Source organism: Hyposmocoma kahamanoa, unplaced genomic scaffold (assembly GCF_003589595.1).
Source record: "Hyposmocoma kahamanoa isolate Upper Pololo Valley unplaced genomic scaffold, ASM358959v1 202, whole genome shotgun sequence".
Lineage (NCBI taxonomy): Eukaryota > Metazoa > Arthropoda > Insecta > Lepidoptera > Cosmopterigidae > Hyposmocoma > Hyposmocoma kahamanoa.
In genome coordinates, this window is record NW_020653726.1 from 17,718,624 (window position 1) to 17,736,916 (window position 18,293).

Genomic DNA, 18,293 nt, shown 5'->3' on the forward strand with positions numbered 1-18,293 from the left:
AAAAACTTTATTTCTGATTCCTTAATGATATAGTCTTATTAGTCAACTTTGATCATTAAAATCAACGTCGACGTGGTTTTTAGGAAGATACGTTGAGTCGAGTATAAAGCGTGTTACGAAAGCGTGCTCAAGCCTTGTGTGGCCGCACTCACCGACTCCGGGGAAGGGTTGCATCCCGGGGAAGGCCGCTGCGTGCTGCAATGCTGCTGCCTCGCCATTGGGTAGGCCTTGCGCTGTCACTGGGACTGCTGGAAAATAATTTGCAGTAGTTCTCATCAAAGAGCCTAGATCAAAAATTATTTTCAAAATAAAAGGATACTAAAATTTTTTTAATTTCTTTTAACACAGTTCTGGCAGAATACCAACATCGTGGGAAACTGCGGCATTTATGCTGAGAGAGTTTTCACTTCCATGACTTCCAAAACTATTAATTTTAATAAGTTACCTATATGTGAAGGTGCACGTTCCTTTTATTATTAAAATTTGTTATTTTTAATTGGTTCAATTTAATAATAATTATAGTGTTAGTTTTAGTGGATCTTAGTAAATAAGCTGCCATGAAAGTGAATAACGTTTTTATCTATTTATCTATTAAAGATTTAAAGAAATGGAGCCGAAACTTTTTTTATGATATTTAATGATGAGACGAACTAGTCGTGCACCTGGTGGTAAGCAACACGTCTACCTATAACAGTTGCTGTACCACTCAGAGTTTTAAATTACAAAGACCTGTCAGATACTGCCACTGCGCCATGAAGAGACATGAAGTTGACAAGTTATATGTACCTGTAACTTCACCAGCACCCTTGCCCTTCAAAACCGGAAAGTAGGAATGGTCATATTACTGCTCAAGAAATTGTGGCAGTACTTCGCTAGACGAACTCTTTCACAAGGAGGGCTGTTACTAAACTAAGCAGTATTATTAGTCAAACTTACGACCAGTGAAGGTCTGATGGATGCCATTGGTGTACACAGCTTCCTGTGGCGGGGGTTGTCCATTGGCGGTTTGCGCCGCCATATTGAACCCCGGCATGGTCGGCGAAGGCAACGAAGGCAGTGCGCCGTTTAATGGCTGCGCGCCACCGGTGCCTATCGCCAGACCAGAGAAGTTTTCTGTAACCGCAAAAGTATTAGAGGATAATTACTGCCTATTTCCATGAAGATAGTTTGTACATGTAAGAAGGGCTTCGTTTTCACTCACCGGGGGTACTGTTCGATAACAAGTGGATGAATTCGTTCGATGACGAATCTAATATTATCTGACTCTACAGTTTATATTTATTAATGCAAAGATCGAATACTTAGAAAAAAATCCTTCGATCCCTGGATTCGAACCAACGTTTGCCAAACGCTGTGCCAACTAAGCCACGGAACTAGCGGACCTTACGAATTTTTCTATGTGCTTGTTGCCGATCTTTTGGTTTTTAACGACTTTATTGCTATAGCGCCAGCTGTAAAATAGTTGTATTTTGATACAAGTGCGGAAAGTTAGTCATTATTCACGAGTCTCGAAGCTTCGAGGCGAAAATGACAAATCCACACGTGTATCAAACGAGGTTTTTTAATATATTTGCGAAAAAACTACATTAAAAGTAAAATAAAACTAATTTTATTTCTTCGTATTCAGCCACATTAAAATTACTATTTTAGTCGCGCGGTGCGCGTAATACTCACCTCCGGTCATTGCTAATAATCAATCAGCCATCTTTATGGAAAATATTTTGGTATTTTTAAATGTAACCCGTTGCTTTATAAAATACCTATGCAATTTAAACAAATAAGGTGTTTGTAAGTAATTAGAAGTTTCATTGACGAATGGCTTCGTCACAAAGCACATAAATACTAAATAAATATACAACCTCTTTAGTTCTATGTTTAAGACTTGAAACAACAGTAAATTAAAGAAAATGGAAAAGTAAAGAGCACTAGTGCGAAAAATCCAACTTTCACGATTTGTAGTACGAAAAATACCACGTTTTGAGCAACTATATTCAAAAATATATTTCTTCACTCAGGCAGGTACCTTTACAGGTACCAGCAGCTGACAGGAGATGTCGTTAGAGAAGCCGAGAGTTTATATTTATTTAGTAAGCCAGTTTACCAGAAGTGGGAGGTACGACGGAGTTGGCCATGCCGTTGAGCGCGTGGGAGGCGAGTGCCGTCATTGGACTGATGTAGCCTTGCGCAGTTGCCGCCACCATCAGCGCCGCTTGTTGCTGCTGATACAACAATTACTTTGTAAACTATTTGAAAGTTTTCCAAATTAACAAAGTTTTTAGTAAAATACTATGAATCAAAAACCCCTGGAGACGCTGCTTCTATTTTTGTAGGTAGCTTTATCAATTGCTACTTGATTTATTAGCTCTATTATGTATAGTATAGTATTTTTTCAACATTGCTTTGCCAAGAATACTTAGAGCGATGCCACACGGGCGCTGCCGGTGTGTTGTGTCGTCGCAACGCTGTGATTTCAACGCACCGAGTGTCACACGAGCAATGCGGTCTCCCCGTTTCGTCTTCTGGCCCTTGTCCCACGCGTTCAGCAGGTACTCTAACTAACTTTAACGTTACTAACTGTAACGTGATAGACGCAGTAACGATGTTCTATTGTGTACGCCAGAAACAGTCTCCACTCGCTAGAATGAGTACCTGGTTATCGTCGGCTCACTGCTAACCGTACGCGTTCCGCTCGGGGCGTGCTCGTGAACCACGTAACCACACTATGATTTTTATTAATGTACCTTGCAACGGTTAAGGTTACAGCTCGCTAGTGAGTACCCGGCTTTCCGCGCACCATGAGGGGCATATAGTTCTAGTTTACACGTAGTATAAAGCAGCGTCACCACTCAGGCGTCACAACGCTGACGCAACGCATCGTGTGGCATCACTCTTACTAGTTACTACACCAATTGAACTTCGCTTATTTTGTTTTATATGCTCAAAGAAGCATATTTATTTTTCAGCGTTGTGCAACTTCATTAATAGTCGGTCACCTGCTCTGTGATGACCTGCGCGTAGGTGCCGTACGCGCCAAACTGGTTGAACACGAAAGGGTTGAGCAGACTCATATTGCCTGCCATCTGCTGCATTCGCCGCAGCTGCCTTTCCTTCTCGGTGTCGGCGAACTTGACTACTAAACTTGAAGATGCTCCCTGCAACAAAAGAATGGTACATTATTTTTCACTCTACAATGCAAACCTCATCACAATTTGTAACTACATATATGTCCTTGGTTTTTTTAGCAGATTTGTTCATAAATAGTACCGCAGTATAGTTGTTCATAGTAGTATAACAAATAGTATATATAATTTTGTCATTATCCTTAAATATGTCTATTTTAATGTTTTTAGGTGATAAAAATCTTGCTACAATTTTTCATCGCACTATTGCTGGATTATGAAGTATCGTACACATTGTTGCTACCATAAATATTGTACCCTTGAGACAAAGTGTCACATAGTAAAAACCTTTTATTTTTCATAGCCTGTTACGTTAATAGACCGCATTTATAGGCTATAACTACGGAAGCTTTTCCTGGTAAAGCTTTTAAAAATTCAATGTTGAGAGAGGAAACTACAATACAATCGTACAGCGGTTGCGGCTTGGAGTTGGAGCATTCATTATGTATTGCAAACGGGCAAAAATGGCTTGGCTCCGTAGGCGTAGGACGCAACAGGTCGCATGCCAGCGCATGCAACAAGTTATTTTGGGCTCACATCCAAAAATGCAGCCACGGTCTGCCTAGAAACTTCCTCCTGCACTTACTGCAGGCAATTGCTTTGAATTGAACGCTTTGTTAAGACTGTTAAGCAGCTGTTAAGTGGCTAATTGGCTTCGGTTGCTTATGTTCCATTTTCGGAGCAATTCTGTTTAATTCCATTTCGTTGTTTATTCAATTTTGCGATGAAAGGCAAATGTTTGCATTCCGCATTTGTAGTCTCTCGTATTTGTTATTGAAAGTGTTTTGCGTTTTCATTATTTTCTTTCGCAATTCCAGTGACGGATATTGATACAGTGAATATAGTTTTGCTTTTTATTTTTTCTTAAACCAACACGTACTTATATATACCTGGATAATAATAATGTAAAAAATATTTTATCGCCATTTTTCGTATTTTTTTTACTATATGTTTGATTCTTATAAGAGCAGTGGCAGTCGAATGGCTTGACCTAAATAATGTGGGTTTGAATAGGGGTTTTTGCTGAGGGGTTGATGCCGGTTTTTTACACATCAGCGGATGTCGACACGGATGCTGATTTTTGACCTTGACATCAACGGATGCTAATGCGGGTGCTGATTTTATGTACATGCTCACTGAATCTAGCTACATGAAAAAGCTTTTTGTTTTCTTTGGTATCGTAATAAAATATTATTTCAATGATTTTGTGACATTTATTTACAAAAGAATCTATCTGCTTGAATTTTATCAGTTTCATTAAAAAAAACAGCTGAATGAACTACTTTTTCGGCGTACAGTCTGTTCCTGGAAGATTAGTAAGTTATTCCAGCGTGCCATTTACACACGACACGACTCGAAGATCCGCAATAAGTATCAGCATCGATGAATGCGGATGTCGATGCGGATATTTTAATTTATGCTGATTATCCGCAGATGCGGATGTGGATGCTAATATTCGCAACCCTCGAGCTTGCACCAGTTTTTTGCAATTTATGTGCGAAATTTAATTTGATATTGACCATGAGCTTTTCGATGTAGAAAACTATCGCGAGGAACCCTGCGGCCTGCGCCCAGCAGTGGGACTATGTATCAGCTAACTATTATTTATTATAGGATTACTGATTCTTACTTTCTCACGGTGCGTTTAAAAATACACATATTTTTTATAGCTATGTACAAAATAGAACCCATATAAATTCAAAGTCGTATTATTAGAGTGCAATTTCCATCGTCGACGTTAATTGAATTTTTTTTTATATAACATCAAGTGACGGGACTGAAAAATCGTGCGCCTGATGGTAAGCTACACGCCTGTCCATAACAGTTACAGTGCCATTCAGAACTTTAAATTGCAAAGATCTGAGGGGCACTACCACTGCGCCCGTCACCCTGTTACTCTCAGGTCACTTTACCTTTCAAAACCGGAACACAGTAATGCTGACATTACTGCTTGGCGGCAGAAATAAGTAAGGTGACAGTACTACCGTGGTCGAACTCTTTCACAAGGAGCGCTACTGCTACTAAATTAATAAATAATTTAAATGTACTAGTTAATATGGTAAGAAAATTTTAATCCAGTAAGAAGGAGATTAAACTTTACTATTCTATTACACGTGACTGTGTATACTTTAAATGTAATTTTTAGATTTCGTACAAAAACCGAAACTCGAAATTGAAAACGTCTGAGTACAATAAATTATTCTTACAAATATACGTTTTATAAGATAGCTTACTATTATATTATGCATACTGTGGCCTATTTTCACCCATGGAAGCAAGCGCGTGAATATTTTATGAAGACGTCGCCCTCGGCACTCATTATTGTTATGTTCCCAGCTATTTTCAAGAATCATGTATTGTGTAGAATTATCGATACGTAGTTTTCGATGGAGACTATCCATTGACGAACGTTTCATTGCTTTTTTAAATAGCTTTTATTAAATGTTGTGCTGTTTTATTTGTCGTGCTTTTTTTATAAATACCAAGTGAAGGGACGAACAAGTCGTGCGCCAAGAGTTATTTATTTATTTATTTATTTATTAGGCACACCAACAGTTACTACAATAATTCAAGAGTAAGTAATACATTTCACAAACTATTCTAATTGCGTAACCATTTATAGGCGAGCACCTCAAGCAAAAATAAACATGTGTGTATAAATTAAAAGGAAAAAGAAGAGGAAACAAAAAATAACAAAAACAGTTTTAACACCAAGACACTAACTTAAAAAGATATGTATATTTTTAAGCAGAATACAAAACGCAACAAATACTTAACCATGTTATCTGGTCGAACCAAGAAAAGTAAGAATTTTGTTTCTAAAACCTAGCCACGAGTCAATAAATATATCGGCATGTTTGGAGCAGTCATTATATAGATTAGACATGCGAGCTACAGGGGAGTTACAACCCAGTACCGTTCTACGACGAGGCGGGTGAAAAAGCCTTACATGAGATCTCGGAAGTCTGGCAGGAATCTTAAAATTTAAATTACCAAGCAATTGTGGACAGTCAACCTTATAGCGAACAATCTTATATAGGAAAACCATATCCAAAAGTTCTCTGCGCTTCGAGAGAGACGTTATTTTGAAATGTGCAAGTCTCCTGTTGTACGATTTAAATTTTTTTGCAAGACCCACAGAGAATGACAAGTGCCATAAGAAGCGCTTTTGCACCCGTTCTAAATGTAAAGAGTTAACAGCATAGTGGGGTCGCCAAACCACGCTTCCATATTCTAGTATACTCCTAACTAAGCCGTTGTAAATAAGTATTTTCGCTCGAACGCTGCGAAAGATTTTACTATTTAGTTCGTCAAGGAAAGTATTACCACCTTACTTATTTCTGTCGCCAAGCAGTAATGAGTGAGCATTATTGCGTTCCGGTTTGGAAGGGTAAGGGTGCTGGTGAAATTACAGGCACATGGGACTTGTCAACTTACGTCTCAGGGTGACAGCGTAGTGGCTGTGTCTCTAAGATCTTTGCGATTTAAAGCTCTGAGTGGCACTGAAACTGTTATGGGTAGACGTGTCGCTCACCACCAGGGGAACGACTTGTTCGTCCCGTTACTTGAGCAGAACTGTAGTAACCCCTGTAAAGGGCCCGAAACGTTGGTTTGTTTGAAAAAACAAATATACGTGATTTAGATCTTAAAATAAAGTTTCACTGAACAGGCACTGGTCCTCTTTATTCATAATCAGGCTTTGTTTGTTATAAATTATTAATACAAAGATCGAACACAATGAATAATTCCTTCGATCTGACAGGACTAGAACTTGTATCTGTATGCGAATCTAGGCCAGCCGGTCTACCAATTGAGCTGCAAATCGAGTAAGACCTTACGAATTCATCTATGCGTTTGTTACTTATCTTTGTTTTTGGGCTTTTTCGTCGCAGCGTCACATGTGAGTCCAAACTCATCGTACCACGATTTCGTTTAACCGAGGTAAACGACTCTTTTATGGGGAACTGTATACGTTTTTACAATAAGATTCCGGAGCATATATTAAGATTATCATTTCGTAAGTTTAAAAACTACATTAAAAATATTTTGATTGAAAAGTCATATTACAAAATTGAAGACTACGTGTTAGATAAAGATGTATGGAAAGACGATATGGCTCCAGATTGCAAACAAATTTAATTCAAAGTGTATTCCATAGCATTTAAATTTATTTGAAAAGAGCAATCCCAAGAGTTTCTAGCTCGTTCTTCTCAGGGAACGAGCGTAGTGCACGAGCATTAGCTTAAAAGTAGTTTAAATGTGACTTTTCAAGTGTAAATTTATTTTACCTATAAATGATTCTTTGACTTTGACTATGCCAGCTTTTTCTCCATTCAACCAGGTACCTTTAAAAAAATAACGATATTCAATCAGGCTTTATTTCTTCTTCAATGGAAGTTTGAGTAGCAGTGGCTCCTTGTGAAAGTGTTCATCCAGGGCTACTGCTATTTACTATTACTGCCGTCAAGCAGTAATGAGAGCATTAATGCTTTCCGTTTTGAAGATTAAGGGTGCTGGTGAATTTGTAGGCACATGGGGCTTGGTTTAGGGTGCAGGCGCAATGGACTGCCACTGCTACCACCAGGCGCACGACTTTTTCGTCCCTGATATTCGTCGCTTGATATCATAAAACATAATATAAATATCATATATCAATATGTGATTTCAAATTGAAATTGAGGTTGGGTACTAAATTCAGCATTTCTGTTTACTTACTTACTTAACAAAACATTAAAATCTTGTTACTTACTACATAGTCGTAGTTTTGTTAATGTTGTAACAAAATATGGGCAATAAACTAAGAATATTGCACTTGAAGTCATTACACTCTCGTTTCATCGCCTCCCCTGTTTTAAACAAGCACGTTTTATACTCGGCTTACAGAGCTGCGTCTCTACAAACTGTTCTTAAAAAAATGTTTTATATTTTATGTACCTTTTTTTCATACTCTACGGGCCCTTTTTTACTTTATTTCTATGTAAATTTAGCCAATTTAGTCCTTTTGTGAAAAATATATTTAAATTTCCTTGTTCAACCTAATTAAATTTTAAGGCTTTCCTACTTGGGCATCACCTTGATTCAAAATAATACCTGCTTCTTGTTGTGCTTTTTATATTTTATTTACATTTTGTTAGAGGTGGTTACACTGGGAAACGGGGGTACACAAAAGAAACACGTATCTATAGATTGGAATCTTATAATCGACTTCCAACTTCCGAGTGGTCCGTGTGGAAAATAACGCACGCGCAACAACTTCACTTATCATCTGTATACATAACCCAATACTTGCGCTCTTACTTCATCCTAACCACGCTCTGTTTCAGAGCGGCTTTGTTCCAAGATTTGTCACCACGCAGTCTGGTTAACTTTACTGCGTATTTTACAACGCAATCGTAAGTTCCTTGGGGCCCATTTGTTACAATGTTTCGTATTAAGAGGTCCATATTAGTCTGCTAATTGTTGTTGCAAGTTCACTTTCGGCTCGACCGTGATTTACCGTGTTTGTTCCTGAAATAGGGTTGGAATTGTTGCTCTGGGGTTATATCATGTTTATTATGGGATAGGTGTACTTTCATAATTATATGTATAACTATGTAGTGGTACTTTCGTACATCTAAATGTGTACCTTACTGAACTAATTTTTTGGTAGGAAGAAACATCTTTCGGTTCAACAGTTATTTTTTATTTCGTCTAGTTTTACTCTAAATTTATTTTACAATAACTTCATAAGGACTAGACAGTGTTCTATACTGATTTAAACTTCCACAATTTTCACAAATTAATTGATTTTAAAATCGGGACGTGTGTAGCCTCTTAGAGACCACAGACAATAAATATATTGTTGCAATTGGGTCCCAATTTTAAAATCAAGCAGTGTTCTATTTCGTATTATATATTTTTTTCAGTAACATGACAAAATTTATTTAGTAAGTCTGGAACTCCTTGAGATGTATTCTTCCTCATCTGTTATTCTAAGAAATGGGTGGCATAAAATCTACAAAGCATAGACTACAATAAACGCAAGGTAATCGTGTTGTTTGACGATTGTGATGGGGCATACATCAAGGAAATTTATTCTCTACCTACAGACGTTCCCGGCTCCATATAGCGTCTGATGTATTGCTAGAGATGGGAGATTATTTGGAGTAATCTAATCGATAGTGTCACCATTGTGACAAGCTCAAGTGTTAAAGTAACAAAATGCTTTATTGAAAAAAATCCCTAAGCTGGATTTGAATATATATATTCCGCATTGGAAAGGGGATGGGGAAGGGAATAATGGATCATTTGTGGACTAGACTAGGCTTCCATCCCTATGTTGTGAATATTCCAAGGATTTGCAAGAAGCATTACGCCTCTACATGTATATGGCGAACGGCTATGGAGCTAAATTTTCTGCCTGAAGACTTATTTCCTGAAAGCTGTAACTTGTTTTGAGCTAGCGAATAGGCATTTTTTAGGTGTACATTCTCCATCGTCGACCTCTTCGTCACCGCCAGGTGAGATGGAGGGCAAATGCGCAGTTATTTCTTTATAAAAAAAGGATAATATTGTACACCTGAACTGGCAGACTATGGAGTTCTAAGCAATGTAATTGTTATGCAATAAATGCATTCTTATTTTAATAAATGTATCTAGGTCGGAATAATATTTGTGTTACAGAAGATTGCAATGCGAAATAATTTAGAATTGCAAAACCGATATATGTTGCGCGTTTCTAATAACTTATTTAGAGAAAAATGAACATTGTAATTCTGATTGTCATCTGCAAATTTGTAAAGAAAAACAATGTGCTGTCGCATCCCTATTTATAGTTGTCAGTGAATAGGCACTGCGAGTAGAGACTGGTGGACAGATCGAGATCAACAGTAAATAACCGAGAGACGTAGGGCTTCCTGTCGACTGCCCTAATGTGTTTGGCATGAGCGGTAGCGGAAATTGTATTATAAAACAAAATTAACAATAATTCAGACAATGGCTACCTTGTGTATTTTATCTATCATCAGAAACTTCTTATATAAATTCTACACACTAATTGACAACGCAGACTTCCTTCGTCCCTTAAGTGCCAAATAAGAATAAGAAAAAAATCCGATATGTCTCTTGAAATACGAATCACACAAATTTTATAGACAATTGGTATTGGTTGATGATTTCTCGTCTTTAATATTAAGCCTGCAGTGCAGTGTCGTACAGAGATCGAGAACTACAATAAATAGCCGAGAGATAGAGGGTTTCCTGTAAACTGCACTAATGTGCTCACCACGAGCGGCAGCGGGAGCGGAAATACTGAAATACTGGCAGTATAGGGTTGATACTAACATGCAACTATCAATTTTACTGCCTCAGTGGCCGAACGGTTACCATGCCGGACTGCCACGCAGAGGTCCCAGGTTCGATTCCCGGGCCGGGAGAAATATTTGTATGGCCTACAATTATTTCTCTCGTGAGTTTGGGTGTAATTTGTGGTTGTCTATATGTGTGTCCATGGCACCCGCGACACAGGGTTTCCCTAGTGCGGGGCTATGTTGAGTGTGTGCGTTATTTATATTTATATTATATTATTTATATTTATTTATAATTGTTGTGTCCTATGTCCATTTTTTTATGAAGGATCTGTGAGCTAAGTGCCGTGAAGATTTTTAAAGCATATCTTTCTTCAATGAAAAAGTATAATAAGTTTTACGTGACATGAAATTTTATTTCGTCCGGAGCACTTTTATTAAGAATATGAATAACAATTTTTTAAGTCTTTTATTGGTCGTCAGATTTTTGTTTTTAGTTTTTAACGGCAAAGTCGTTAAGAACCGAAAACAAAGGTTTGCAACAAGCACGTAGAAAAAATCGTAAGGTCCGCTGGTTCGTTCCGTGGCTTAGTTGGCATAGCGCTTGGAACGGTTTGCTGGAAGACGTTGATTCGAACCCATTCGGATCGAAGGAGTTTTTCCTAAGTGTTCAATGTTTGTATTAATAAATATGAATAACAGTAAAATTTTATACTTGTGATAAGATAACCATGAGCAATACAATTGTTATTCGAGATCACCGATTTTAAAGGAAAAGAAGAAAGAAAGAACAAATTCAGCTACATTTAAACGGCAAACAAAATGGACAACCCTATTTAGCCGGAAGCGGCACAGAGCTGGTGTGAACCAAGCACAATGGAAGCTGTTACTGCGACCTGATGAGCGTTATCTCGCAGTGGTCCAAAGTAATGGAGAGAGCGGATTAACAATTTGTTTACATAAGAGGTTTGATATATAATTGAAGCTAGTAAATATACTTCGTCAATTATTTCAAAGGAGTAGTAGGTTTAGTAGCAGTAGAGTCCTTCCTAAAATCTGAGGAGCTCTGCCACTGCGCCCGACGCTCTAAGACATAAGTTGACAAATGTGCCTGTATTTTCACCAGCACCCTAAAGGACTATCCACACACATCAGGGCCGTGCTCGGGACGTGGTCGGGGCGTGTTAGTTTATATGAACTGCGGGTTGTCCCGGCGCCGGTCCGGACACGGACATGTGTGAACGAATTCATGCAAAATATACGCAACGATATTTTTTTGAGCCCTTGACGTAGCACGGCCCGTCCACGTCCCGGGCACGGCCCGGATATGTGTGGATAGACCATTACCCTTCAAAATCGGAACACGGTAATGCTGACATTACTGCTTGGCGGCAGAAATAGGTAAGGTAGCAGTACTTCCCTGGTCAAACTCTTTCACAAGGAGCTCTACTGCTACTAAACCAAGGAGATGATTTTTTTCCACGCAAGAATAATATAATAATCTTAGAATAATAACGCATAGAAACTTAGCCCGCACACGCTAAGTGAGGCAAATTGAAGCGCTCCCAAAGGGCCTACACGAGCGGGCGGGCCTTCAGTGCTCAAGGTCAACTTGCACCGCGAACAGCTCCAGAATTTTAGCTAAAAATGACGAAATACGTCAAAATACGTCAGACAAACATAAAATAGATACTAACATCACATTTCACAAGGAAGTAACTAACAAAACACGTTTCAACTTGTATTTTTATATAAATATTCACTAAAACCAAAAATTAACCTACTACTAAAACTAGCCTACATGAATTTGATTTTTGCCTCACTTGTGACAGTTCGTTTGATATGAAACTATCATTCTATGCGTTATTATTAATATTAATAACTTTGTTAAACCTAAAGTGGGTTGTATAAATTCTACTTAGTTAAAGACATTGGATGTATTTCTTTAAAAAAAATATCTCCTTTCAAAGTCAAATAATCTTTATTTCAAAGGTAAGCAAATTACACTTGAAATAGTTATACCGATTAAACTCTACTGCTCATTCGTAAGGCAGATTCCCCTGAGAAGAATGAGCAAGAAACTCTAAGGGTTGCTCTTTGTAAATATACATTTGAATACATTTATCATTACAATATTTAATTTAAACATCTTTGATCGAGGATGCCTGAAAGAGCTAAACGGGTCACTACCACGAATTTTTGTTATCCAAGTACGCAGACGCTGGATAATAATAACCTTTAGTATAAAGTTTTTGTTTCACAATAGTTTTAAACCTCGTAAATGGTAAATTTTGAATATCAATCGGAATCTTATTATAGAAGCGTATACATTGCCCCTTGAATAAATTTGAGACTTTATGAAGACGGCTGTCAAGAACAGTTTGTTTATTTTTATTCCTCGTATTAACGTTGTCTGTTTTCATCAAAAAATAATGTTATTCTTAACATAAATAACATTTTCATAAATGTACTCTGACGTTAGTGTAAGAATGTTAATCTCCTTAATGGTAAGGTTTTATAGATTTGGTTCACTAATCTTGTTTGAATTTACCTTTTGTAGAGAGTCTGTCGAACTTGATTTTGGCCGGATTTTGTCTTTATCCTTTGATTACTTTCCTGATTATTATTAATTAGGAAAATTAAATAGGTAGACAATTTTTTATATACTTTTTACAAGTATAATATCATTGCTTTTTACTATATATACTTGAATGAATAAATAACAGTAACATCATCATCATTACCAATACCAGTTTCCTCTCAGGTGAGAATTTAAGCCATAGTCCGTCACGCAGGCCCACTGTGTGTTGGGGACTTTACACGTTTTACGAGGGTTGTGAACATCGAGTATATAATTAGAAATAAAGAAGAAAGTAATTTAATTTTTTTGAAAACTATTCTGCCAAATCATTACCGTGACAACTGCGCTCCGATTGGCTAGCCCAAATTCGAAACAATTGACGGGTGTAGTCATTGTTTCACTTGAAATCGGCCAGTTTAACGTAAAAAATACGTAATTTATTATTTAATTACTTTTGCTGTTTTTCCTACACCACCGAATGGAACAGTTCTATGGGGGATATTATCTTTATTACATATATGTATAAGATATCTCTAATTATTTTTATTTTATTTTATTACAATAAATATAGAATATTTTTGGAATATACGTAGACATACATAGAGGTCAGTTGTTGGCACTGTACTATTTCAGTTTATATTTAAAAGTGACATCAGTAGCGTTTGACTTATAAGTTGCCAAGGATGTATGGCCCTTATTTCGTCTCCATTTACGGTTACATACTCGATGGTTGTAAACCTTTTTCGACGTGCAGATTTCATGTCGATATTTTCCTTCGCCAAAAGCTCATAGTAAATTTTAAATTAAATTCCGCACATGAGTTCCAAGAAATTCAGAGGTGCTAGCTCGGATTCGTACCCACGGTCTCTTGTTGAGAGGCGATAGGTCAAACTATTAGGTTACCACGGCTTCGTAACACTGTTCAATAACAGCAACGTACTATAACCAATATACTACAAAATTATAAGTTTTTAAAAGCGAAATGTTACTTAACACGTAGGTAAATAATACGTACAGAACAATAAATACAGTAGAAGCGGTTAGTTAGCGTCTGACACGTGCAAAAATTAGGGGGGTGATTCACGCAATCAAACCGTTACGATGTCGTAGCGATTTAGTCGTTGAACTGCTTTTTCGTATTCACGTGTGACAGTGAACGTCAACGTGTCCAATTTTAAAGTCGTTCGATCCAAATGTCGTTAAAGCGTGTTCTGGTATATGAATCAAACTTAAATCAAACGAATGAATGAATGAATGATAATTTATTACTCTCACAAGGCTTACTTAAGACTAAAATACAGAGTTTTGTACTGTTAAGGACATTGTGAGAGTCTGGTGTCAGTACTAGGGTTATATCCCTGTATAACTAATCATCAGGCTCCCTCCCTCTAGTCTAAGGTTACTGACTCCTCTTATTAATTCCAGCTCAGAGAAGCTTTGTAAAAGTTAAGTGGAATAGTAATAAGAACGCATAAGTGTGTGTGTGTGTGTGTGTGTATGTAGGCGTGTGTGCGTGTGTGTTCGTGCATATGTGTGCTTGCCTTCGCGAATATGTGTCTTGTAGTAAAGTGCGTATCGGTATCATTCCAAATCAATGTCCTAACATTCGATTTTGATGTTGACACATCCACACCTATCATAGCCCTATGAGTAGTTAGAGACCTGCTCTTGGGATCGCATGCCAACTGGCGTGACAGTCATTATGCGCTATGTAAGGTAGAAATTAAGAGTAGGTAAAGTAAATTGGAAAAAAGGAGTAAATTTGACGATGGTGTATGAGGAAAATCGACTCTAAACATCGAGTATATGATGACTCTAAACGACAAGTCATACGTATTCTGCTAAAATTTTGACAGTTCTTTCAATAGACTTTCGACGACTAAATGTCAAATTTCGCAATCCAAGATGTCGTTCATCGTTACGTTTCGATTCTACTCATATCAACATTCGTTCAAATCTATATATATAATATATACGTGATATAATAGATACGTGAATACCCATTTTGGATAGGACTTCGATCGAACGACTACGTAACTTCAACGATATTTTGATAGCTTGAACTTACGTGAATCGCACTATAGGTCTCGAAAGACCTACTTGAGCTCAGACCGCCATTTTCGCTTGTATAATATGGTTGTGTCATTCTTTCGCGCAAATAGCCGCACCAAAAATATTATCCGTAGTAGTATTTCACATCATCAGTGTCTTATTTTAATGAATGTTAAATTTTCTGTTTATCGAATCGATTCAGATGTTAATCGTTCGTCGTAGTCCAGCTACTGGCAAGATGGCAGCACTTGCAATATTGAACTTTCAACGTTATGGCGACTGGGTAAGTTTTAATTATATTAACAATCCAGAATTTGTTACATCTTTTTAAATTAGAAACTTAGACCAATCGTTATCAAGATTTCGTAGTGTTTATCATTTGTTTGTGAGCGTTTTGATGATAGCGCGGTTCCGATAGTAATCGAGCCTTAAGGCGTTACCATTGTTTTGTTTTCTTCCGTGGTGATACGTATGAACTAAATTCGCGTTAATTCTACTGTATTTGCTTAATATTTTCATGCTAGCTTTTTTGGATTTAGTTTTAGTTTAATTGTAAAAGGACGCACACAAGCTTGGAGCTTCTGAAAGTCGTAAAAACGGGGAAACTGCAGAACTTCGGGAATATCATGCGCAGTGAAAAATACTCTCTACTGCTACTCATTCTGAATGGAAAAATCTAGGGCCGCTGAAGACGTGGCCGTAGAAAAACTACATGGTTTTAAAATGGTTCAACATGAGTATCTACCACAAAACTGTTCAGATCCGCAACTTCACGGATCCAAGTACCTATAATGATAGCCGAACTCCTATAGGAGAAGTCACCTTTTTTTTATTCTATGTAAGTGTGCATTTGACCTCCAACTCACCTGATGGAAAGTGACGATGAGGTCGACGATGGAGCATGCACACCTAGAAGCGGTTACCTATTCACTCTCGCCTTGAAAAGGTCCAAGTTATAACGTTCAAGTAATTCCACTCCATAGCCGTTCGCCATATAAATGTGGAAGCGTAACGCTGCTTCGTGCGAATCTTTGGAATATCCACAACAAAGGGATGGAAGCCAAGCCTACCCCTAGGCCCCCGATGATGGAAAGGGGAAGGCGGAATTAAATCGTGTAATTCCATCGCACACTCTCCGTGATATATCATATAAAATCACTTACATTAATGTGAAGTGCAATTAACAGTAGAAACCGAACACGAAATTAATATTAGTACATATGCTTGCAGGTTGAATACAATGTACCTAATTTTATTTAGGAATTTTATCATTACTGTATTCTGGGAGATAAACGCATTCTATTGTAACTAACAACCTAAGGTTTCACAATCCATTAATATTATTTATAATAATAATAACGCACACACTCAACATATAACCGACTTAAAAAAAGAGGAGGTTCTCAATTCGTCTGTATGTTTTTGAGTGTATGTTACACGATTCTTCCGATATTTGTGAACCGATTTCGATGATTCTTTCTATGTTAAAAACGAGTTATCTCAATAGTGGTTCCATTCAAATTTGAAGAATTTGAAAATATTCCATCTGTAAGAATGGCAAACTAGGGGCTAAATCCCGTTTATCGGATTTCACCCACTTTCCGTTAACGGATTTCAATAACACTTAGCAAGTAGATGTTTTTCCCCAAACTTTTATAATAATAATAATAATAACGCACACACTTATAGCCCTGCACTAAACAAAACTTGTATCGCGGCTGCCATGGACACACACACAGACAACCACAAAATACATTTAAACTCACGAGAGAAATAAACGTAGGCCATGCAAATATTTCTCCCGGCCCGGGAATCGAATCCGGAACCACTGCGTGGCAGACCAGTATTGTAACCGTTCAGCCACGGAGGCTGTTTGAGGTCGGTTTTTTATTAAAAAGTTTTAAATTTTTTAGTAGTTAAGTTTAGTTTAGTTTTTAGCAGTAAGATAAATTACGCTGATTGTAATTTTAATTGGGTAATTGGATGTAGTTAAGCAAAAGGATCCAGTCCACGAAATTACCCAAAAATGAGTTATGTGTGTGTACCAAACAGTTCCTAAGCTCAATTAATTATCATTTACTCTTAGGTCATCCAAAACAATTAAACATAGAAACGTAAATAAATATCTGTGGAGTTACATAATATTATAAGTTTAAAAGACATGAATGAGAAACGCTATTTCGAAAGTAGTTTCTTTCGCAGCTTGATTTTGATTGCCTCTCCCGATCGGAAACTGCGTCTCTTCCGAGTCGAGGCACATAATTGCGATTCACAACTGGCCGATAAGAAACTTTGACATTTCTAATCGGAACAATAGTTGATTTAACTCACAAATTAGAAAGATATAGAAGGAATCAGGTTCATCTTGTTTTGTTGGTTCTTTTTGTTTACCTAAGTCCAATTGTAAGTTTATTCTTATTGAACAAAGTGTAAGGAAAAGAAGGCTGTGGTCACTGCCTACCCTTTATTGGGGAACAAGGCGTGAAGTGTATGTATGAATATATAGTATATTTATAATGAATAGAATTCTCTGCAAAAGAAAGAGCCTTCTGGACTATTTCCGCTAGCGATACAAACATCTAACGCTATTGGGATAACACGTAACACAGATCCTATACAGTCGGGGAATAAATTCAACCGGCGTTTTATTTATTTGGAGTGGGCTCGCAATAACGGGCTCGTGTATTATTCATTGGCCAATTATATTAAAAGGAGTTTGTTTCCTTGCTGGGTGCAGGTAGCATCGATTGGCTCCCTTTTCGTTTCCATTATTCAGCGTATAAAACTGCCTTGTTACAAATATTGTTTGTAAAAGACGGTGATAAGCATTTTGTAATGTTTATTTGTCCAACTCTTTAGTAGCAGTAGAGCTCCTTGTGGGCGCTGGTGAAATTACAGGCACATGAGACTTGTCTACTTATGTCTTAGGGTGACGGGCGCAGTGGCAGTGCCTGCAACTGTTATGGATAGGCGTGTAGCTTACTACTAGGCGCACGACTTATTCTTCCCGTCATTTAATATTATTAAACAAAAAAGGCTGTAAAGGTATCCAACTGGATGATAAAACTTTCATAGATTTCTCATAGATGGCGCTATGACTAAAAAGTCGTTGAAAAACCAAATACAAGGACACGACAACAAGTACATAGAAAAATTCGTGAGGTCCGCTTTGTCGTTCCGTGGCTTAGTTGGTAT

General features: G+C 37.5%; 1 protein-coding gene across 6 annotated transcripts in view; it reads right to left on the bottom strand.

The window, feature by feature from the left end:
• Positions 1–18,293, bottom strand: part of LOC113227103 (CUGBP Elav-like family member 4) — a 449,761-nt gene that overhangs the window by 3,809 nt on the left and 427,659 nt on the right. For 3 of the 6 annotated variants that reach the window (XM_026459980.1, XM_026459978.1, XM_026459974.1), the window contains exons 6-9: positions 2,994–3,152; positions 2,102–2,219; positions 937–1,113; positions 153–248 (exon numbers count right to left, since the gene is read on the bottom strand). In XM_026459980.1, the coding sequence (XP_026315765.1) occupies positions 153–248; positions 937–1,113; positions 2,102–2,219; positions 2,994–3,152 (550 nt within the window). The remainder of the gene's footprint in view (positions 1–152; positions 249–936; positions 1,114–2,101; positions 2,220–2,993; positions 3,153–18,293) is intronic. The other 3 variants (XM_026459979.1, XM_026459977.1, XM_026459975.1) reach the window with 2 other exon arrangements.